Source organism: Esox lucius, chromosome 6, assembly GCF_011004845.1.
Source record: "Esox lucius isolate fEsoLuc1 chromosome 6, fEsoLuc1.pri, whole genome shotgun sequence".
NCBI classification, from domain to species: domain Eukaryota; kingdom Metazoa; phylum Chordata; class Actinopteri; order Esociformes; family Esocidae; genus Esox; species Esox lucius.
The window spans coordinates 11,273,276-11,297,128 of NC_047574.1; the positions used below are offsets into that span (position 1 = coordinate 11,273,276).

The following is a 23,853-nucleotide window of genomic DNA, read 5'->3' on the forward strand; positions in this document are numbered from 1 at the left end:
AGGGTCGCACCCTTCAATATCTTCCTTCAGGCCAACCACACAAATATTGTCTCACCTACTCTGATTCTGCAGCTGGTCCACCTTATATTTAAGAAAGTCGTTGTCCTTTTCAAACTGTCAAAGTTAGCCATTGAATCCTCACTGGTACTGATCCCAGACTCTGCGTCAGTCAGTCTAGAGTTTTAAACACTGATTTTATGTGAACACTCCCTTTTTTTTTGAGAACAATGGCTAGCAAGTTAGTAAATTTGTCGCTCGGGCTATCCAGTCAGGCTAACTCTGTGTCTGAAACACCTTCGACGTCGTCTTTCTTACTTCTTGGCCTAAGGTCCATGGCTCAAAATGGATCAAAAATGTCCTTATTAACTCAATCAATTTAAGACTGTACGTCAATGTAGACTTCAATTGAAAAGGGTAATTTAAAGGATAAATTAAAGAGAGCTTGGTCACTCGTGTCGGCTCAGCTGCATCGCGTGACCTCCTTTTATTTTAGTTTTGGCCTTGGCAAACAAATTCTGAAACCCAGATAAGAAGAACAACATGCAGATTATGTACTATACTAGCCAATACTTGTGCCTGTGACAATGTAAGTGCATTTTCATTTTTGTTAAATACAAAGCCACACAGACCCCATCTCTCTCTTATTCTCTCGCTCTCTTATTTGTCTCCACCTCCGACCTCTCTTATTAATTCATAAAGGCTATATACAACAGGCCAGTATACTGATTAAAATGTATTTTAAATACATCTATTGTGCTACACCAATAGACACCCCTTTCAGCTCTGTTTCTGTGTGTGTAAAGAACTGTAGCGCCCACTGTTGAACTGTAGGCGCTTTTCTCTGCCCGTTGAATACTGATAATGTTAGACTTCAGCCAGCAGGTGTCAGTAAAATTCCAGCTGTGATGTGAGGGGATGAACACCGTAATTAAAAAAAAAAGTACAGGTAAGGAAAATTGTAATTTACATTCACACATCTGTGGGCCCACCGATTCATATTCAAGTTGTTTAATTCTATTAAACAAAAAAGTGAGAGTATTTAGAAAACTTTAGAAAACATCCAACCACTAAATGACTCGACACTGTAAACGAATGTTTTGTCATTGTTATAGTTTCCCAATTTGGCAAAGGCTACAGTGTTCATGAATATTAACGAAGAGGCGTGGTCAGTGTGACGGAGAGTGGAGAATACGCTTCTTATCAGGTTACAGTTTGCTGTGGGCTAAAGTCCACTATAGGTAAAAATACAGCGCATTGGATTTTTTTTTCACGAACAACATCTTCCGACACTTAAAGGAAACCCCGATGATTTCAGGTGAATATAATTACTTTGTTTCAGTGTAGCTTGGTAGTGCGGGTTTAGACATGACTGTATAATGATACCTTTCTCAGCATTTTCAATCTGGCTACCTGCTCTTGTAGCCTACGGTGTAGTGTACAGACCGGGTGTTTGGGAGATGCGGAAAAATCTATGGACTAGATCAGACAATCCAGACAACAATGGTCAGGTGATGATACTGGTATTCAATATAAAGTAGTAGGGTGGCTACTGCAAATACGCTCACACAAAGCAATACATTTTTCATTGATAGGCTAAGTCAATGCCCATAAATAGACTAATCCGTGGCTACTTGCGACGATGGAACTCAAATCGATTTTGTGAGTTGATTAAACATTGGTAATCAATTATATTTTATAGGAGCTCAGTCAGTTTAATTTCCTGTCCTGTTGACACAGTAAAGCGTTATGAATATCCACTTAAGACAGACAGTTGATTAAGCGGTTTATGCTACTAGCTACACCAGAATAACTGCAATTCCTTTCCCAGGAGTTATGACCATATGATAAGCGCCAAATTGATAGCCACTTATAGCTGAACCTGCAGGCGCTATTCCTCGGCTTGTGTGTTAGCAACAACCTGATTGCAATACCTGACACATAAATCAGGCCTATAAGAAAACAATGAATTGCGATATTATAGTAAACTATTAAATATGAAGTTTACTGTGTAATGGAGAACACCGCAGCAGCAGTAATGTGAACAAAGCAGCGTATCTACTATACTTCTCACGTGTTTGAAGTAGAATCACCTATGCCCATGCCAGGCTACATTGTAGCACAGCTATTCGCGATCTTTTCTGTTTTCTGGACCACCAAATCACCGTCAAAGGGACAGTCATTTGCGGATTTGGCAATTTTTATATTCAGTCAAATCAACTGAAAATACGGAAAATAAAGTGGTACATAACCTTCTGTGGTAAGGTGACAGTTGGCTCATAAAATAACTTACATAGGCCTATGTAAAATGAATGTAAAATATATGCAAGTTGTTTATTTAATTTAATAATTTCATCAACCATTTACTATAGATCCAACTTAATATTTTCTTTTATTAGGATAACCAAAGAGATATCATTGTACTTTTTTGAAGGTTAGTGGCTAGTATAACATTTTTAAATGTTATAGTTATGTTATACAGTACAGTTGAAAGTATGTTTGAAGAAATAAAAATGTATGTTAGCATTAAGCAGCTTGCCATGAGGTGTAATGAATCATGATGTTTGGTTGAGCTCCTTGCTGAACAAAAACTGCCAAAGATGTCTCCCCTTATTTGCTAATCAAACACATCCATCTATGTTAAACATTAAAATTGTCCAGAAGGCAGACACACTGTAATTCTGCTATAGTTTAAATAGTATGTTTAATCTTTTCTGTTAGTTCTCCTAATTCCAAATTTTGTGTTGTTACAACAAACCATGAAATGTTTCAAAACATCTCAGGATGTTGTGTTTCAGTAGTCCTGCAAAGTTAAGATTTCACCTCCTTTAAGTTGGTAGCAGTTTAGTTGGGAATAATTTTGGTGTTTCCCGTTGTTTAAACAGGATAAGCACTTCCCCAACAGGGTTAACCTAATTGCAGGGACATTTTAAAAGGTATGAGGAAATTGTGCATTTCTTGTATTAAAACAAGGACCACTGTGTCTAGAGACCCTAGAGACCCTGGGATGAAAATGTATGATGATCCAATCATTACCACTCTCTTCCTTACTCTAGATCGCTATGATATCAAAATTAATCAATGCTACATTTTCAATTGTTTGAAGAATGTGTCTGCGATTATCCTGGGTGATAACAACTCATTGAATGGGTAACACATCAATTCATTATTTATTATAATCAGTTCATTCGTGGACCTAAAATTACTCCTCTGTTCTAAAGGAAGAATAAATACAAGTTGAATGAATGAATTCTCTCTCTTTTCTTTCCATTTCAGTCACTTCCATTGATAATTCAGCCTTCCTCTTTTGTGTTTTCTTTATGTTACACTGTACAGAAAACTAGTGTCGTACACAGGGATATTTGTTCCTGCTCTATTCCCTTTAATAACGGACATTTTTGTTAGTGAATTATTCATGTATTGTGTCTGAGAGAACTATTCATATTCAATAAATTCTAACAATTTTTTATTATTTCACAAAACAAATGCCCCTCTTTTTCTCCGGGTCTAGTATTGACAGTTGCATTTTTGCACTAGTATCTACACATTCTAGACACTCCACATACACACACACACACTTTATTTTAGCTGCCAGAGTATAAAGAATCACAGATGAAAAAAGATAGAAGATAAGGATGCATAACTAATCAGAAAGGCTGTCAGTCTGACACACACACACACACACACACACACACACTTGCACGCCCATACAAACCACCCACACACACACAAACACCCAGCGGCTGTCTAATGCTCATGCTTTATATCAAGATGTGAAAGGGGGTTGAAGATATCTGTCATTATAAGTTCTAGTATCTGTCTATTTATTTTCAGACTTTATATTGAGATGTGTAAGGGGACATCTCAGTTGGAGCGGTCTTAAATATGCCAGCCTCTTATGTAAGACAAATCTCATTGACACACCCTAATTGCTTCATACTCTAAACATTTTTTAAGGGGGATATTTGAAAGGGGACATGTGAGAGCACTCTGAATAGATGAAGAATGATGGCCCACGCTGACTGCTAGGATTAGGTGATGACTGAGGACCTACTTTAGCACCAACTGGATTAGGATTAAGTGAAGATTGAGGACCAACTCTGACACCTACTGGATTAGGATTAGGTGAAGATTGAGGACTAACTCTGACACGTACTGGATTAGGATTAGGTGAACACTGCGGACCAACTCTGACACCTACTGGATTAGAATTAAGTGAAGATTGAGGACCAACTCTGACACCCACATGATTAGGGTTAAGTGAAGACTGCAGTCCAACTCTGACAACTACTGGATAAGAATTAAAAATGGAATCTCTCTCTTTCTATATAACCCCCCCACTTTAACCCATTTAATATTGGTTCTTACAAAGTTTTAATTTATACTTTATACAGTTTATACTTTATAAAATGTATACTTTTTTTATAAAAGGGATTTAAAAAGCCTCTAGTCCATGAGGTGTCAGAACTGAGGCAGCATGTGAGGTGTGGACATTTCTTTAATGCTACTTTGTCTGTCCATCTGATGATCCTGGCCCTGACAGCTCCATCCAGACAGTAAGGGACTGATAAAGAGCAGTTCTCCACTCCGTCAAGTCCTTAAGGGGGTTTTGACAGGCTGTCCGAATGCATCCACACTTCGTGATCTGCTCAGACCTCCCTCTGTTGGGTTGAAATCTCCTAATCTCTGACAAGCTGATGAATGGGAAACTTTAGGGAAATAATGATCAGACTCATCCTGTGGCATTTTATGATGATCTTTTAGTACTATTTGAGAACTATACTGTAGCTGTCGCTAAGTGGAACTATGTGGTGGTCTCGTGTGGTCTATTTATTAACTCTGTGTTTTAGTTTAACTGCTGTTGCTATACTTTTTCCTGCAGTTGTACTCTATATATTTATTTCATTGTTGTGTGCATGTGGTCCTGCTTACCTGATCTATTTTGTTCCGTTTCTGTTCTGCGCACCTGTGTGCTCCCACTGCAATTCAGAGGAACACGGCTAGCTATAGCAACGCCATCTGTTGTCATGGCAGCATTGCGGGCCATTTCAGAACATTGTAATGTTTTCAGGGAATGGTACGGGCATCTCCAGTGAGATACTGCGGGTGCGAGAGAGCTTTTAAACTGTAGCGATGCGTGATGAAGAAAAACCTTTTACATCGGTTGAGACGGGGTGAGACCTGCTCACAGAATGTTTTCTGACAGAATGTCAACCCTTGCCTCATACCATAGAAATGAGCAGAGCAGAAGTGAACTAGACACATTCACTATATGTCATGCTGCACCCAAACTCCTCTATATTTCCTCTAATCTCTAATGCTGTCTATAAGCAAGATCTTCACGCTCTTTCCCTCCTTCTCTCTCTCTCCCGTTCTCTCTTCTACTCTGTTAGCTGTTTCTTTACCTACTCTTTCTTCGTTCTCTTTTTCAATCTCTCTGCATCCCTCTCTTTCTCTCTTCTTCCTGCGCAGTCTGTGGTAATGATCGTTGTTAGCTGTCGCTCCTCCGTTTAACCAAAGGGAATGTTATATTCCCTCCTTTTCTCAGGGGAGTTCACTGCCCTTAGTGCTTTAAGTCTCGCACTTCTTTCATACTTTTGGATTTCTATTCCATGGCTGTCTTGTCTGTAGGTGTTTAATTGGTTTAATAGATAACTAATGAGTTGTTGAATACTCTATATAATTTTTGCGGTTGATATGATTGCACCTGTTGTGATGTTAATGTTTGCTGGATGTATAATGCTACTTTTGTTTTGCAACAAGACGGGCTTTGTAGTTTGACAAGAGTTGCATGCAGCGATAATATATTGTATCTGAGCATGATTTGTAGATTACATTTGATAAGTCTAACGATGTGTAGATTACATTTGATGAGTCTAACGATGTGTAGATTACATTTGATGAGTCTAACGATGTGTAGATTACATTTGATGAGTCTAATGCTGTGTAGATTACATTTGATAAGTCTAACGCTGTGTTGATTACATTTGATAAATCTAACAATGTGTAGATTACATTTGATAAGTCTAATGCTGTGTAGATTACATTTGATAAGTCTAACGCTGTGTAGATTACATTTGATAAGTCTAATGCTGTGTAGATTACATTTGATAAGTCTAATGCTGTGTAGATTACATTTGATAAGTCTAACGCTGTGTTGATTACATTTGATAAATCTAACACTGTGTAGATTACATTTGATAAGTCTAATGCTGTGTAGATTACATTTGATAAGTCTAACATGGATTATTGTTGTTTTGTTTTTTAGATGGAACCTGCAACTAGTAGATGAGCTAGCTGGTTCAGCCTTCGGCCCAGAAAGAGGGATTTTGCCTCTCTTCTAGTGTGTGTGTGCGTGTGTGTGTTTGTGTATGGGTGGGGGTGGTTTGCGTGGGCGTGCTAGTGTGTGTGTGTGTGTGTGTGCCAAGAGGAGAGAAGACTGCCTTCCAGCGCATGTGTGTGGGAGCAATTTAGTAAATCTTCAGCGTGTTCTGAATAGTAAGAGAATGGTATGTGAACGGCGTCTTGGTAGAGTGTGTTGATTTGAGTGCATGGATGTGTGTTTTCCACGGCGAGTGTGTGTATTTCTTCCTCTCTGAGGAGTGCTAGGAGGGAAGGCAGCTCTCTCTCCCCCCTGGCCGGGTGTGCGTGGAGATAATGTGTGTGCGTGCTGCCCTGCCGGCCCTGCTCCTGATCCTGAGCTGGGGCGTCTGTCTGACTGGGGGATACCCCTTCAGACCCCCTGTGGACCTGGATGTCAGCCCCCGGATCACCGTCACAGCTAGCGGTAAGTGCAAACCCTAACCCTAACGCACGCACACACGCGCTGGATGGATGTGTGAAGGGGGAGAAGAGAACTGTTGTTTCGGAAACCTCTCAGCCTCCTCATCCCTCTCGGTCTCTCTCCCTGAGTAATTCATCTCCAGAGCAAAACTACTGGGCAGCCCAAGTGTCACAGGCCCTGTGTGAGGTTTAAACAGAGAGGGAGGCAGAATGAGGAAGACAGAGAGACGGGGGAATGGAGGATATGTCTAGAGAGAGAGAGAGAGAGAAAAGGAGAGGACTGGAGTGCTGCTAGAGGGCTGTTTACCTCTTTTCACTCATCTGACCAAACTAGGTAAAGAGAGCTGTATAAGAGGGCTGTACTGTACCCTCGGTCACACGAATATGGTTTGACAGAACTGTTATTCTAACTCTCCAGATAGCACTTTCTCCCCTTACTTTCTACTCTAATCAGGCCTAATTATGGTGGATTTGTTGTATTCCTTTATTATTTTGTAATGATCATCACATGATCACTTCATATTAAATTGATCCAACCTCCTTATTTGCAGACTGTATGATGTGTGTGTTTGTGGTTAGGGCTTAGTGGTTAGGGCTTAGTGGTTAGGGCTTAGTGGTTAGGGCTTAGTGGTTAGGGCTTAGTGGTTAGGGCTTAGTGGGTTAGGTTTAGAATTAGGGTTAGGAATGTAAATGTTATGGTTATTAATAGAAATATTGTTTGGGGTCCCCAGAAAGATAGTAAAATATGTGTGTGTGTGTGTGTGTGTGTGTATGCACGTGCCATTAGAATGTGCCAGAATGAATACAGATCTGCCTGTGGTCTAAACTCCCTTATGTGATCCCATCTGTAAGAGTCTATTTGAACAATGGTACTCATCTCTCCTCCCCTCAGCCCATGCTGTTCTCCTCCCTGTTCTTATCTCAGCCATTTTACATCAACACTACATCTCTACCCCTTCATGGTACCATTCATCTCTATCCTCCCCTGTCTTTGGCAAAGCTCACTCTCTGTATACTCTACCTTCATATTTTTTCACTCAATCTCTCTCTCTGCATACCCTACCTTCATCTTTTTTCACTCCTCTCTTTGTATGCTACTTTCTCCTTTATTCACACCTCTTTTCATTCATTACCTTCCTCTTTAATCACTACTCTCTTTATGCACAACCTTCCTCATTATTCACTACTCTCTTTATGCACAACCTTCTTTATTCACTCCTCTTATCATACATTACCTCCCTCTTACCTTCCTCTTTACACACTCCTCTCATCATACATTACCTCCCTCTTACCTTCCTCTTTACACACTCCTCTCATCATACATTACCACCCTCTCACCTTCCTCTTTACACACTCCTCTCATCATACATTACCTCCCTCTTACCTTTCTCTTTACATACTCCTCTCATCATACATTACCACCCTCTTACCTTCCTCATTACACACTCCTCTCATCATACATTACCACCCTCTTACCTTCCTCTTTACACACTCCTCTCATCATACATTACCTCCCTCTTACCTTCCTCTTTACACTCTCCTCTCATCATACATTACCTCCCTCTTACCTTCCTCTTTACACACTCCTCTCATCATACATTACCACCCTCTCACCTTCCTCTTTACACACTCCTCTCATCATACATTACCACCCTCTTACCTTCCTCTTTACACACTCCTCTCATCATACATTACCACCCTCTTACCTTCCATTCTAATCAATCCTCTCTTTATACTCCATGTTCATTCCTTTTCTCTCTGGATTTTATCCTCCGGTTATTCAGTTTTTTACCTGAACATTTTTACTGATCTCTTTAATCTCAGTGTTACCAAAGCAACACGCCGTGGGGTAATTAGCATACACCCTAAACACGAAAGGGAGCACAAAATGGATCCGAGGTCATCGTCTTTCGGCCGACCGTCACAAGGCCACGGCAGGCACGCGGCCAGCTGTGGGAGGAGGTGGCAGTAATAGAGTGTAGCAGTGTGTTTAGTGTGGCTTCCTCTGACTTGCTTTGGCATCGAAAACATGTGTTGTCTATGCCAGTAAAGCACCCTTGAATATGACTCTGACCAAAGGGGAGGTGGGAAGTTTTAGGTAGGAGAAGGGTGTAGGCAGCAGGGAGACATATATACAAGGGGGGGGTGACATGAACTTACAACATGAATCTTCCGGATCTTTCACTGGTCTAATGACTCGTGTGAGGTATGGGCTCCATGCCTGTATCTCCAGTACAAAGACTCCATAACCTCCCATGGTTTGGGAAGGCTGCCTAGCGCCCTGGCCTTGTACACAAGCTGGTAAAGAGACTGTGGAGGGGAAGACGGCCTGGCACGCCATGTTTTGAACTGTACTGAACCGGATCTTAAAATTGGACAGTGCTGATTTCTGTGTCTTTGTGTGTATGTGAGGGCTTACATACATACAGTACACACATACCTAAGTGTGTGTGTGTGTGTGTATCTAAACACTGTTCTGAACTTTTGAACTGATCAGGTGATGACAGAATGTTTACTCAGTAAATACAGTCTGCAGAGCCTTCCCTCCTTCCATGGAGACTCTTTCTCTCCCTGTCACACGCAAACACACTGCAATTAACGGTAACAAACAGAATCACTCATTAATTACACAGCGGTTCAGAAAGCCGTTTGTGTTTCCCCGGTCCAGCTTAGCATCTGGGCAAACTAAGACCTACGAATACGATGTGGACTGCCAGCTACGTCAGGATTTCATGTAAATCCTCAGGTGAATTGACAGGTTGACGGTCTACACCAGTACCCTGATGGCAGTGTATCGTCATAGCAGCAGCAGCGTGGTTGTAGCCCGCTCCGCTCCAAGTATGGCCAGAGGAATGACTTCAGTCACTGGCGAGCCAACCGTGGAGATTGTCTCTGCTTTTACCTGTGGAAACAATTGACGTTTCCTGGACGACTCCACACCGCAGAGACACTAAGCTGGTGGAAGTGAGGCTTCCCTTGATCTCTGCATGTGGTGGAGTTCAGATGGGTGGAATGACACTGACTGGGTCTATATAGTCTCACCTAATATAGTATTCACTCCTGCAGAAATTAAACGTTTCCTGTGGTAAATTATACATAAAATGAAACGGTTTACCTGGTAACTGGGGTGAAGAAATATTATGAGCGTGTTGAAAGAATGCTGTCTGCAGTTAGTGAGTGTTGGTGAAAGAGTTATCCTTGTCTTGGTTAACTAAAGCTGAAAAATTCGTTCAATCACATGAAATATCTTAGTCATTCTGATTTTATTAGAAACATGTCGAGTTGTTTTCATAAAAAGTTGTAAAGAGAATGTTAGGGTTGCCAACATCGTTTTAGGATGACTGTGACAGTGAATGTGCTGCATCTGCCTGGTCTCACCAACGAGGAACATAGACCTGACGCGTGCTCAACTAAGCCGCTCCTTGACTGTCTGCTTTTGCTGCTGGTGTAGAACGTCTCATTGATCACCGTTAAACTGCGACGTCTCACATTACGGAGAGATCCCACTGCCGCCACCATATTGGTCTAGTTTGGCCCTGAGGCGGAGATGACGCTGACCGTGACCCTCGGTGACCTCAGGAGGCTCCTACTCCCTCTGCGCAGCATGGGTGTTGTTCCATTAACGTTTGTGTAGGAGCGAAAATGTGTCCTCTCGGATGGTGTGTGTGGGCGGGCGTTTAAGTGTCTTTCTTTCTTTTCATGCATTTCTTCTTTCATGTGTGTGTGTGTGTGTGTGTGTGTTCACTCTTGTATGTGTCCTGTCCTTTATGCTCTCTATTGTGATAGCGACAGGATTACACCCAGGTCACACACAGGAAGCTCAGACTGTTTCTGCAACACACTTGTTGTCCCCAGTGTTTGTGTGTGTGTGTGTGCGTGCGTGTATTGTTCACAATACTGCTTACAGAGGACATCTCAAACGACTCCAGGGGCCAGAAGAGAATATAATAGGATGGTAATACATTCACCCAGAAGGAATGTAATATGGGAGATTTCCTTTGTGCCTGATTAATCCCAGTGTTAGTCACCGGGAAGTCAAAAGAAGATGGGATTTCAACCGTGATCTTAAAAAAATAAAAACATGTTTCAAGTGAGGCGTTAGAACGGTTCGAAGCTAAGAAATGACATGAAAGTCACACGATCATCGCAAGGTCTAACTTCCATTGATCTTATTTTTCGTAAGCCCCCGTTTGGCATTTAAAATGCCAAACGGATCCTAGATCAGAACCCATGCTCTGATACATATGGCCCCAGTTATTTCTCCCTTGTTGTGTTATAGGGGTTAATGTTGATGCATGAGTGTGTTTTAAGTGTGACAAAATATGCTGTGTCCAGATGAATGGCTTTGGCTTTCCAATGAGCTCCCTTTGCAAGGGGCTGAATGGTTGTGAAAAGGTTTTTTGGGGGCTGTCTATGATAGTTCATTGTTACACCTGTTTGAAGGCATTTGTTAAAACAGCTGGCTTTCGGCTGCTTACATACACCAGGCTAGCAGAGAGGCAAACACAATGTTAAGGTTGCCTGTAGATACATGTTGAGTCATCACCTGGGATGAGATCAAGGACACACACACACACAAACCTACATACACAAAAATACACACACACCTCTGTAGTACCCCCTGTGTCTGGGGCCAATACTATCTCACGGTCTCTCTACTGGAGGACTAATTGGAGCAGATGCTAGGCTGCTGAGTCAGGTTTTCACACACACACACACACACACACACAAAGCAGCAAAGTACACGCAGCGTTTGAGAACAGCACACTTTAATAAATGATTTCCTGTATTTTCTCTCTCTTTTGCTTTCCTCCTCTTCCTCTCCTACCCCTCTCCCCTTCCTCCCCCCTCCCGTCTGTACTCTCCTCTTCTCCTCTTCTCCTCTTCTCCTCCCCTCATCCGTGCGGTCCTCTGGCCCCTCCAGGTGTCACAGGCTGTAGGCGTTTCCAGTCGTCAGTGGTGAACTACACTACTCTGCTGCTACAGGAGGAGCGGGGTCTTCTCTACGTGGGAGCCAGGGGGGCAGCCTTCGCCCTCAACGCCACAGACATCTCGGACAGCACAGCTCGCACCGTAAGATTGTGTGTGTCAGTTTGTGTGCGTCAGTCTGTGTGCGTCAGTTTGTGTGCGTCAGTTTGTGTGCGTCAGTTTGTGTGCGTCCGTTTGTGTGCGTCCGTTTGTGTGCGTCAGTTTGTGTGCGTCAGTTTGTGTGTGTCAGTTTGTGTGCGTCAGTTTGTGTGCGTCAGTTTGTGTGCGTCAGTTTGTGTGCGTCAGTTTGTGTGTGTCAGTTTGTGTGCGTCAGTTTGTGTGTGTCAGTTTGTGTGTGTTTGTCCATGTCCCTACATGCGTCCATGAGTTTTTCTTTCATGAATAAGCATCGGTCAGTACTGAAACCACTTTTGCAAAAATCTCTGCACACAGTCTGCATTTCTAACATGCATCTTGGCTAAACAGTTAATCTCACCTCCAAAACTCACTAAAACCACCAGAACACTTCAGACATGAAAATAAGCTCTAAATAAGCTTGCACAACCAAAACACTGGCAACAATTGTCATTCAGAAACACTCATTGTCTCTCATAACACACTGACTTAAAAAACACTAACAACAGGGAACATTACTCTGCATAAATGATGAACCTTTATCTTTTATCTATGTTTTTCAAATGATTTTTCACATAAATCAGTATTCGATTATAGAATAAGAAAAACACCTCTCTTTATTGACTGTACTAAAGTATATGGAACAGGAATAAATCAGAAATGCATCCGTTTGAAGGAATATCCTTTATTTTATCTGTATCCCCAAATTCCAGGACTGCAATAAAAACAAAAAAAACATCAACTAGTATAATCACCTAGCCTCTCTGTATTGTAGGGGCCAATGAGTGGTTTGTGTAACAGCAAACCATCATTGGACAGTGCTGCACACATTGTGATTTTAGCTCCTCTCTGGCCTGGGACATACACAGTGGCTCTCTGACCAATCACATTTCTTCCCCTGCGGTGTGTTTTTGCCAGGTTTAATTCAGTTTCCTCCACAAAGATGAATGTATGGCTTGCATCTCCATGACTCTAAAGAAAACAGTAAATCCACAGTTTTACAGTACTTTATATTATGCATAGATGTGTATATAGCCTGTTCGGTTATTGAACAGACATTCGCACTTTTGTAGGTTCTCAGCGGAAACTGCAATCAGCTGTGTTTGGAATGATTAAATATTCGGCTGACATTTTCTGCAGAAATGCACATTTACCATCATTCTGTTTTGGTAACAGTGTGTAAGCGTTTGAAAAAACATGCTCAGAATATATTGTTTAACCGGTGGTGGAGTATGAATTTGAAAAGAGCGTTGGGGAATGTGTTGATTGAATGCGTTTTGTGTGAAGGCGATGAAAAATGGTTCACAGTTTGGTCCACAGGCACTTCTGTTTCACTGACTGTGTGAAGAGTTTTGACAATGTGACTTCAGTATTGACCGATGCTTGTTAGCAATTGTGAAAAGCTGTAATTTCAGTGATCTTACAACTGATGATTCAGAATCCTACTAGTCCAGTTATTTTACAGCAAACACCTCTGTTGCTAGGTGAACTGAACCACCTTCAAACCTACTCAGTGTTTGTCTTTCTTGCCAAAATGCACACTTGGTCACTTCCCTTCAAGACTGGAGGTATAACAAATGCGGTCGAACCTCCCTCTAGTGAGGGATTACGGAAAAAGTGTTTTGTCTCAGTGTATTGTCAGGGTATTGACATCAAACAAACGCAAACCTGTTGAAATTACTATGACAGTTTTTATGGTTTTGCATGCTGTTTTTCGGTTGTATGTGAGGGCCTCAGAACCTTTTTGAATGCTGGACGCTCTAGCTCAGGGGTGTCAAAACGGTTCCACGGAGGGCAGAGGATCTGAGGGTTTTAGTTGTTTCCTATAAATTGGTTCCCAGTTCACACCTAAACAACCAGGTGGGGTTATAAACTAACCAATTATTGACCTAATTAATCAATCAAGTACAAGGTGAGAGCGAGAACCCGCAGACACTTGGCCCACCATGGAACAGTTTTGACACCTCTGCTCTAGCCCAGAGATGTGAGACCGTTTCACAGGTGTTTCACAAGTGTCACAAAATATTTTGAACTAAACATCTCTGGTATCTTTTCAAACAGACAATGCGCATTGTTGATAATTATAATTACAATCTCTTACTATGCAACCCCTGCACTAATGCGATGCTTACGCAATCCTTTCTCCTGAGGTCTACACCTCAGGAGACAGGAGACTTTCAGTCCATGAGCGTCTAGTTAAACAATGAAATGAAATAATGACGCCATCACAGGATCAGAGTACGAACTGTCACTTTATCTGACCACTTACTGTAGGAATGAACTTCAAGCCTTGTTTTCGATGGGCACCCCTGGTATCCTGCCATAAAACTGTAAATCCAGTTGGCCACGAACTCATGTTAATGTTTCTCAAACATCGTATAGATTATAATAACACTGATAAATTAAGTTGAGACGTCATTCCCTCACTCGCTCTCTCTCACTTAATTTCACTTTCATTTGGACTGGCATTGGGGAACTTTTGGCATGGGGACCATTACGTTAAAATGGCAGAAGCGAGTACAACATGAGAATGATAAAGTAAATACAATAAACCAAAAAAAATGAAAAAGATTTAAGGAGTAGTGAACATTACAAACACAAAAGTATCGAAATGATAAATGCATTCAAATGTTTTATTATTGGATATGAACAGAGTTATCTCTTTTTCTCGCTGTCTCTCTCATTCTCTGTCTCTGTTACTCTCCTTCTGGCTGTCTGTACCTCACGCTCTCTCTCGCTCTCCCTTTCCATTTCCCTCTCCCTCTATGTCTCTGTCCCTCTGTACTACAATCAGATTGAATGGGAAGCCTCAGCGGAGCAGAAGCAGCAGTGTCATAGCAAAGGGAAAGACAATAAGGTATTTCCCTTCATCTCATCCATCATCTCCATGCACGCCTCCTCTCACTCTATGTTATTCCATGTGATGGCTTTCTTTCATTAGAGCTATCATCACATCCTCTGGGGGGTTACGCACTCGCTCCGTCTCCCTCAATCTCTCGGCTTCTCTCTCCATCTCTCTCCATCTTCTCCCCCCCCCCTCTCCTAGGGAGGTTTAAATCTTCTGATCTGTACACGTGTGGAATTTCTTTCTGTCCTTTTCTCACGTCTCATCCATCATGCAGTCTAACTCTTTCTCTCTCTTTCTCTCTGTTGTGTTCCCTCTCCTCCACAGACAGAATGTTATAATCACATCAGGTTTCTCCAGAGGTTCAACTCTAGTCATCTGTACATGTGTGGAACTTTTGCCTTCAGTCCTCTCTGTGCCTATGTAGTGAGTAGTATGCATACGTTATATTATGTACATACTAGGTCCTTTGAACTTGTTTTGAAGTTTGAGCAAAACCTCAGAATGGGTAGTTTGATATTCTAGCTAACTGGAGTAACTCCTGTAAGGGTTGTGTGGAACGACTCTATCCATATTTTCATTTAAAACGTTGTAAACGCATTCAGTTTCATTTGCTCTGGATAAAAAATGTAAATCATTATTTCCTGTGTAGGACGAGGAGCGGTTTAAAGTGTCTTCTGGGTTTGAGGAAGGCAGAGAGAAGTGTCCATATGGACCTACAACAGGATACGCTGGCCTGATCATAGGTGAGACAGCAAGGTTTCCATCCTGTATGTAGGACCATTGTACAGCCTTTATGTCACCAAACGCGTCATCTTGTGTTCCCACACAAATGTTCCCCAGCTTATTTTCACGCACCACTGCTCGGGCCTGAACCAGCCAATAACCATGTTGTTCCTGTACTGGTGCAGACCAGCAGATGTACACAGCGTCCCAGTTTGAGTTCCGGGGCTCTCCGGATATCCGACGTAACTTCCCCTCTCCCACCGTGAGGACAGAGGATGCCCCCACGCGCTGGTTACACGGTGAGTTCCCTGGGGTTAGAACAGATCCTTCCAAAGAACGCACGCCGGTCACACAGTGAATTCCCTGGGGTTAGAACAGATCCTTCCAAAGAACGCACGCCGGTCACACAGTGAGTTTATTAGCAGTGCTCTCCCTCTGCCTTTTATTCAAAGGTTGAATGTTCTATGTGCATGAACAGTAGAGTGTTGGCATGTATCATGACTGTTCATGCCTGTGCTCCCCAGAAGCTGAGTTTGTGTCCAGTGCCCTGGTCAGAGAGAGTGAGGGCCGAGCTACAGGGGATGATGATAAGATCTACTATTTCTTTACTGAGAAGAGCCAGGAGCAGACATTATACTATAACCACAGGAGAGTGGCACGGGTCGGACGGGTCTGTAAGGTGAGGAAGGGGAGGTTGAGGCAGGGAGGGAGGGGGTGTGAGGTGTGAAAATATTGGGGCAGACCCGATACTACAGCCAGGAGAGAGAGATGATGATGGAGAGCGAGATCAAAGAAGACAGGCTTCAGCTACACTGCATTACTACACTACATTAAAGCCTTACACTACTACACTACACTAAATTAAAACATTACACTACTACACTACACTGCAATACAACACTACATTAAAAAATTACACTACTACACTACACTGCATTACCACTCTACATTAAAACATTACACTACTACACTACATTACTACACTACATTAAAACATTACAATATTACACTTCACTACATTACTACATTACTACACATCATTAAAACATTGCACTTCTATACTACACTGCATTACTACACTTCATTAAAACATTACACTACTACACTACACCGCATTACTACACTACACTACTACACTACTACACTACATTAAAACATTACAATACACTACATTACTACACTACATTAAAACATTACACTACTACACTGCATTACTACACAACATTAAAACATTACACTACTACACTACATTACTACACTACATTACTACACTACACTACTACACTGCATTACTACACTTCATTAAAACATTACACTACTACACTACACTGCATTACAACACTACATTAAAACATTACACTACACTACATTAGTCAGTGATGTGGGTGTAGTAAGGGGCTGTGTGTGTAGTAAAGGGCTGTGTGTGTAGTAAGGGGCTGTGTGTGTAGTAAGGGGCTGTGTGTGTAGTAAGGGGCTGGGTGTGTAGTAAGGGGTTGTGTGTGTTGTAACAGGCTGTGTGCGTTGTAACGGGCTGTGCGTGTAGTAAGGGGCTGTGTGTGTTGTAACGGGCTGTGTGTGTTGTAACGGGCTGTGTGTGTTGTAACGGGCTGTGTGTGTTGTAACGGGCTGTGTGTGTTGTAACGGGCTGTGTGTGTTGTAAGGGGCTGGGTGTGTAGTAAGGGGCTGTGTGTGTTGTAACGGGCTGTGTGTGTTGTAATGGGCTGTGTGTGTTGTAACGGGCTGTGTGTGGAGTAAGGGGCTGTGTGTGGAGTAAGGGGCTGTGTGTGGAGTAAGGGGCTGTGTATGTAGTAAGGGGTTGTGTGTGTTGTAACAGGCTGTGTGTGGAGTAAGGGGCTGTGTGTGGAGTAAGGGGCTGTGCGTGTAGTAAGGGGCTGTGTGTGTAGTAAGGGGCTGTGTGTGTTGTAATGGGCTGTGTGTGTTGTAACGGGCTGTGTGTGTTGTAACGGGCTGGGTGTGTAGTAAGGGGCTGTGTGTGTTGTAACGGGCTGTGTGTGTTGTAACGGGCTGTGTGTGGAGTAAGGGGCTGTGTGTGTTGTAACGGGCAGTGTGTGTTGTAACGGGCTGTGTGTGGAGTAAGGGGCTGTGTGTGTTGTAACGGGCTGTGTGTGCTGTAACGTGTGTGTAGTAAGGGGCTGTGTGTGTTATAACGGGCTGTGTATGTAGCAAGGGGTTGTGTGTGTTGTAACAGGCTGTGTGTGGAGTAAGGGGCTGTGTCTGGAGTAAGGGGCTGTGTGTGTTGTAATGGGCTGTGTGTGTTGTAATGGGCTGTGTGTATTGTAACGTGTGTGTAGTAAGGGGCTGTGTGTGTTGTAACGGGCTGTGTATGTAGTAAGGGGCTGTGTGTGTTGTAACGGGCTGTGTGTATTGTAACGTGTGTGGAGTAAGGGGCTGTGTGTGTTGTAACGTGTGTGGAGTAAGGGGCTGTGTGTGTTGTAACGTGTGTGGAGTAAGGGGTTGGGGACTGTGTGTGTGGTGAGATATGGACTGTTGAAGGCCGTACTTTTCAATTGACACTGTTTTCCTAAATGAAACATTAACTTAAGCAAAGCATTTCCATTGTGCTCCTGTTCAAATGTTCACCCTTAGCTTCAATAGAAAGAGAAAGTATGTTTTGATGTCTACATTGCCTCTGGCTTGCCCCTCTGCAATGTGTGTGTGTCTTTGTGTGTGTGTGTGGTGTGTGTTTGTCCCAGCCCCAGATCCTTTTTACTTGAGTGTACCTGATGTCTAGTATGTACCTCACCCTTCTCAATAATGCTGTTGCTAGACATTACAAACACTCCCACACACTTCCATGGCCATGCTGTCTGTCTTATGTCTTAGCTCCACAGGGCTGTAGATTTAGTGCATAAACAAACATTGGAGAGACAATAGCCCCCTCCCTTGACCTCCATTAAATTGGGCCTAATAAAGCCATGATCTCCATCAACTGGAGACCCAGTTGATGATGTCCTGCACCCATTTCTAACCAGTCCATGAATATGAATGAACTAACTTTTCTTTCCATTCTCTTTGATTTTCATTTTCTCCCCTGTCCTCTCCTCCGTCCCCTTGTCCTCCCCTCTTCTCCTCTTCCTTCTCCTCTTCTCCTCCCTCTTCTCTCCTTCCTCTACTCTCCCTCCCACCTCTCCCCTTTCCTCTCCATTCTATCCTCTCTGGTAGGGGGATAGAGGAGGTCTACTGACCCTTCAGAAGAGGTGGACATCGTTCCTGAAGGCTACATTGGTGTGTTCCCTCCCGGAATATGACTTCCACTTTAACCTGTTGAGGAGTGTGTACACCTTGAAGGGACACACACCTGACTACACAGTCTTCTATGGCATCTTTGGTCTGGATTGGTGAGTGGTAGTAGTAGCAGGAATAATAGTAGTACTAGTAGTATCAGTAATAGTACTAGCAGCAGCAGTAGTAGTAATAGCAGCAGTAGTAGTAGCAGCAATAGTAGTAGTAGTAGTAGAGGAAGTAATGTAGGACTAGAGATAGTAGTAGCACTAGTAGTAGTAGCACTAGTAGTAATAGCACTAGTAGTTGTAGAGGAAGTAATGTAGTAGTAGTAGTAGTAGTAGTAGTAGCACTAGTAGTAATAGCACTAGTAGTAGTAGAGGAAGTAATGTAGGAGTAGAGATAGTAGTAGTAGTAGTAGTAGTAGTAGTAGTAGTAGTAGTAGTAGCAGCAGCAGCAGCAGCAGCAGCAGCAGCAGCAGCAGCAGTAGTAGTAGTAGCAGCATTAGAAGAAATGTAATTGGTATAAAATGGCTATTCATTTAGTTCTGTGGTTGGCGCTAATAGCATTTCGATTGGTTACGTCACTTGCTCTGAGACCTTGAAGGGCCGCTGCCTTTACTGCTCTGCTAGTATCATTTTTGAATATTTGTAAATCAGACTGTAGGAATGCAAATGCTTGTACTAAGAGATGGGGCTGTAGCGTACAGTACTGTGTCATTAGCATAAAAATTAATGCCCCAGTTTCAGAGGCACAATATTTATTTATTATTTTGGATACAGTACATTTATATACATACATAGTGAACAATAAGGAACCAAAAATTTTACCTTGTGGAACTCCTTTGTGAACCACAACTAATTTATATTCAGTCAATACACCATTAGTGTAATAGTAGTACTAGCAGTAGTAGTAGCATTGGCAGTAATATTACTGTAGTAGTAGTAATGGTAGGAGTAATAGCAGCAGTAATATTAGGAGTTTATACTACTAAAGTAATAGCAGTAGTAAGTAAGCAAGAAACAACCAGTAAAACACAAGTTCATCAACAAAAATAAAACAAAATGCCAAGAAAACTACAGACAACTCCATTGAATATATTATACTTCTTGTTTTGTTTTAGCATTTGATGTATTTTTCCATTTATCAAATTGGAAAGTGCATAGTTTTGAATTATTTTGAGGGTGTATATTTGCAGGCAGCCGACAGGAGTATTAGCAGTAAGAATAGTAATGGTAGTAGTGGTAGTAATGAGAAAAGAAACAGCATTATTAGTGGTAGTAATGAGAAAAGTAGTAGCCGTTGTAGTAATAAAGGTAGTCAAAGTAGAAGTAAGAATATTAGTAGTAAAAATAGTAGTAATGTGAATATTGGCAGTATTATTATACTAATAATATTAGTAGCATTAGCAATATAAAATATTAATATTAGCAGTAGTACTGCAGTAGTAGTGGTAATAGTAGTAGTAGTAATAGTAGTAGTAGTAGTAGTAATATTCGTATTAATAGTAATAGTAGTACTAGTAGCAGTTTATTGATCCCAAAAAGGAAGTGAGATGTGGAGGAAAAGACGCATTAAGACAGGAGTGGGGTGTTTGTGCATGCAGAGTCCGAGGGGAAATGTGTGAAAGATTTAGAGAATGCTGAAAAGAGGGTGATATAAAAAAAGGGAAAAGAGACAAGAGACAGTATGTGTGTGCTTAGTCAGAAGAAAAGGTGTTACACACTGAGGGGTGGATGGAGAGAGAATTATGGGAATGTAAAACAGCAGGAGAAAACAGGAAGAGATGAAAACAGGAGAGAAACAATTTGTCATTGAAGAGAGGAAAAAGGGAGGGGAGAGTAGGAGCAAAAGAGACTAAGAAACAGAGTGAAAACAGAGAGAGAGAGAGAGCGAGAGAGAGAGACAGACAGCCAGCCAGCCAGACAGCAAGGGCAGGAGAGAGATCAAGGGAGGACAGAGTGACAGGAACATTGAAAGAGTGGGTGCCAAGTTCAGATGTCTTGACTGCAGTTATGACCTCCAGGGTCAGGTTACACTTGACAATGTCAGTGATCAGTGGGCTGTGTGTGTTTGTGTGTATGTGTGTGAGAAGGCTAGGAGAGAGAACAATGCCCTCTGGCTTCAGAGTATCAGGTGATTAATATGGTAGCTTAGCTCTGGTCCCCCCCCCCAACACACACACACCTTCTCAAGCCCTGTCTCTCTACCTCTCAACCCTCTGTCTTTATCCCTGCCACCCACCTCTATCTCGCTTTCCCTCTCTCCCTCTCTCGGTCTCTTTTTTCTCTCCCTCTAGGGGCCCCATTCTTTCTTTTGTTTACCACTCCAGTCTCTTCTCTCCCACTCATACCTTCCCTTATCCTTCACGCCTACACTTTTTCTGACTCCGTCTCGCGTTCTCTCTCTCCCTGTTAATCTTTTTTTTTTCCTTATCAGAAGAGGCATACAACTCTTGATTAGCTTTGAACCTTTCACTGTGTCACCATGCCCCCTACTCTCTTCTCTACTTCAGCTGTCACTATAGTAACTCTGCTACTGCCCTGTAAAAAGAAATACATTCAACCAATCCCTCAGTCTGTGTAATTCTGTGAGTTCAGGTAGATGTGGCTAATGTTTTCGCAAAGTATTCCCATGTTGTGCAAAATCTGTAAAGTTCCTTTTTGCCTTTGGATCCAGTTTGTTTGTTTCGCTATCCTTTTGGATCCAGTTTGTTTCGCTATCCTTTGGATCCAGTTTGTTTCGCTATCCTTTGGATCCAGTTTCGCTGTCCTTTTGGACCCAGTTTGTTTCGCTATCCTTTTGGATCCAGTTTGTTTCGCTATCATTTGGATCCAGTTTGTTTCGCTATCCTTTGGATCCAGTTTGTTTCGCTGTCCTTTTGGACCCAGTTTGTTTCGCTCTCCTTTGGATTCAGTTTGTTTTCGCTATCCTTTTGGATCCAGTTTATTTCGCTATCCTTTGGATCCAGTTTGTTTTGCTATCATTTGGAGCAAGTTTGTTTAGCTATATACCCATATGATGATCAAACAAACTTTTATTATTTTAGAATTGCATGTTTAATCAACAAATTCTGCTTAGTGATTTGGAAAAAGCTTGTTGAGTGAAATCACAAATGTATATTTGCTCAAAACCAGTTAAGAAGTCTGTAATTTCAGAGAAGGCTCTTTTCCAAGTTGATTTTCAGTATCTGGTTAATACACTACACAATCTTATATGACCCATTTTTCTGTTGGTGTTTGGACAACTTGCAGCCCAAATGATATAAGTGGTATCAGTAATCAATGTTGACCAGCCTACATTTATTCTAAGTGCATCAAAAATAGTAATCATATAATTTGGCTGTCCAGCACTGAGTTTGGTACAACTTACAACTGTGTTAGAATTGTGTGGGCAAAGACACTTTGTAGATTAAGAACCAGGCTAAGAGCTTTCTTGCACAGAGACGGCACCTGCAAAAATAGAATCCGGGCTAACAGCTCTCTAGGTCCATATAGTAGGTTTTATTTCCCCCAAAGTTCCGGTATTCTTGATTGATGGTTTAATTTTGCTCATCCGTAATACATCTTGGGGAGTCATTTGGGGAATGAAACTGTTGATCAACTCATCCTCTTCATATGTTAAACGAACCTAAAAACTGTGTGTGTGTGTTTTTGTGTGTGTGTGTTTGCGTTTCCACACTGCAGGAAGAACGTGAAGGCGTCTGCTGTGTGTCGTTTCTCTCTGCCTGAAGTCCAGCGGGTCTTTGACGGGCCCTACATGGAAAACCAGGACCCTGGAGCCAAGTGGAGCGAGTACACTGGAAAGGTCCCAGACCCACGACCTGGATCAGTGAGTGTCACACACACAGGCCTTTTACAGTCCCAGCGGTCTCGTATACACCCTGCCCAGTCAGCTCTTCTCAACTGGGGATCTCAAGTTTCCCGTGATCTCTGCATCCCTTCTGTCCCCAGCATCCAGTATGCTGAATCTAAAAAACCCCACGAAAAACTGAGAGGAGATGGGGACAAAAAGAGGGATGGAGCAATGGAGGGGTAGAGGGGCAGAGAGAGGGAGGGGGAGAGGATTAGTAGACAGAGAGAGAAAGGGCAGGTAGGATGACAGGAGCTAGGGATAGAATGGGAGGTAAACTAGGAAGGCGAGAGAAAGGAAAGATGGAAAAGTAGATTTTATAGCTGTGTGACAGTTCCTTGGATGAGGATCAAATGGAAGGAGCTTATGTGATTCAAAGCTCCTTCGGTTGTATTTTTTTGCTGGGTCAGTTACAGTAGGATGATGACTTATTACAGTCTGAAAAGCTGTCACATCATAACAGAGAGTAGTGTCATTTCACCGTTCAAAAGATTAACTTCCACTCTGGTCTAGCCATAAAATCAGGTAGAGGAACTAACAGCTCCTGTCTTCAATGTCATAGTGTTGTGAAAGCCTCTTAGCAGACTTGGGACAGAAGTCGGAGAATTTGTTCCCTTGGTCAGCTAACATGCCACATACGGACTCTTCAACTCAGAGGATTATTGGCCCTCCAAAAGAGTTTGCCCTGGTACACTGTCAACTCTAACCTCAGAAGACTACATTCTAAAGGAGGGCCAAATCCTGCCCTCAACGCTCTTTACCCATCCATCCATCAGTCTCTCTTCCTTTGTAACTCTTTTGGTCATCCATCTCCTCATCCCTCTGTTTCCTTTCTTCAGTGTATATTCTGTTCCAGACCAGTTTAGATGTTCCTCCTCCCTCCTCTCCAGTGTATAACGGACAAGCTGAGGTCCAGAGGGATCAACTTCTCCACTTCCCTGCCGGACGACGTGTTGAACTTTGTGAGGCGACACCCTTTGATGTCCCAGCAGGTCACGCCTACAGACCAGCGCCCCCTGTTGTTTAGGAGGACCACCGACTACACCCAGCTGGCTGTTCACAGGGCAGAGGGCCTGGACGGGCACAAATACGATGTACTGTTTATGGGCACAGGTTGGTGTAGGTGGGGGTGGATGAATGGTTGTGGTGGGGTTGTGGGAGAAGCGGTTACAATGGGTTATTTGTATGTATTATCTTGGAGGTTTGAATAAAACCAGTGGGTCTGTGTGGAACTGGTCAATTCTAAGGGAGACTAAACTCCTGCATGGCACTCCACTGGCATGGCGCATTGTGTCTGTGTTGTG

At 42.5% G+C, this 23,853-nt stretch overlaps 1 protein-coding gene across 2 annotated transcripts in view; it reads left to right on the forward strand.

Moving 5' to 3' along the window:
* The first annotated feature begins 1,228 nt into the window (after positions 1-1,228).
* LOC105010625 (semaphorin-4G) overlaps positions 1,229-23,853 on the forward strand; it is a 32,358-nt gene continuing 9,733 nt past the window's right edge. The window contains exons 1-11 of one of the 2 annotated variants that reach the window (XM_020047670.3): positions 1,229-1,315; positions 6,266-6,784; positions 11,705-11,853; positions 14,678-14,740; positions 15,056-15,154; positions 15,381-15,474; positions 15,640-15,753; positions 15,979-16,133; positions 18,638-18,813; positions 22,384-22,528; positions 23,440-23,662. In XM_020047670.3, coding sequence (XP_019903229.2) covers positions 6,655-6,784; positions 11,705-11,853; positions 14,678-14,740; positions 15,056-15,154; positions 15,381-15,474; positions 15,640-15,753; positions 15,979-16,133; positions 18,638-18,813; positions 22,384-22,528; positions 23,440-23,662 — 1,348 coding nt within the window. In that variant the 5' untranslated portion in view covers positions 1,229-1,315; positions 6,266-6,654. Of the gene's footprint in view, positions 1,316-5,474; positions 5,625-6,265; positions 6,785-11,704; positions 11,854-14,677; positions 14,741-15,055; positions 15,155-15,380; positions 15,475-15,639; positions 15,754-15,978; positions 16,134-18,637; positions 18,814-22,383; positions 22,529-23,439; positions 23,663-23,853 lie in introns of those variants that run through there. The other variant, XM_013134261.4, reaches the window with a different exon arrangement.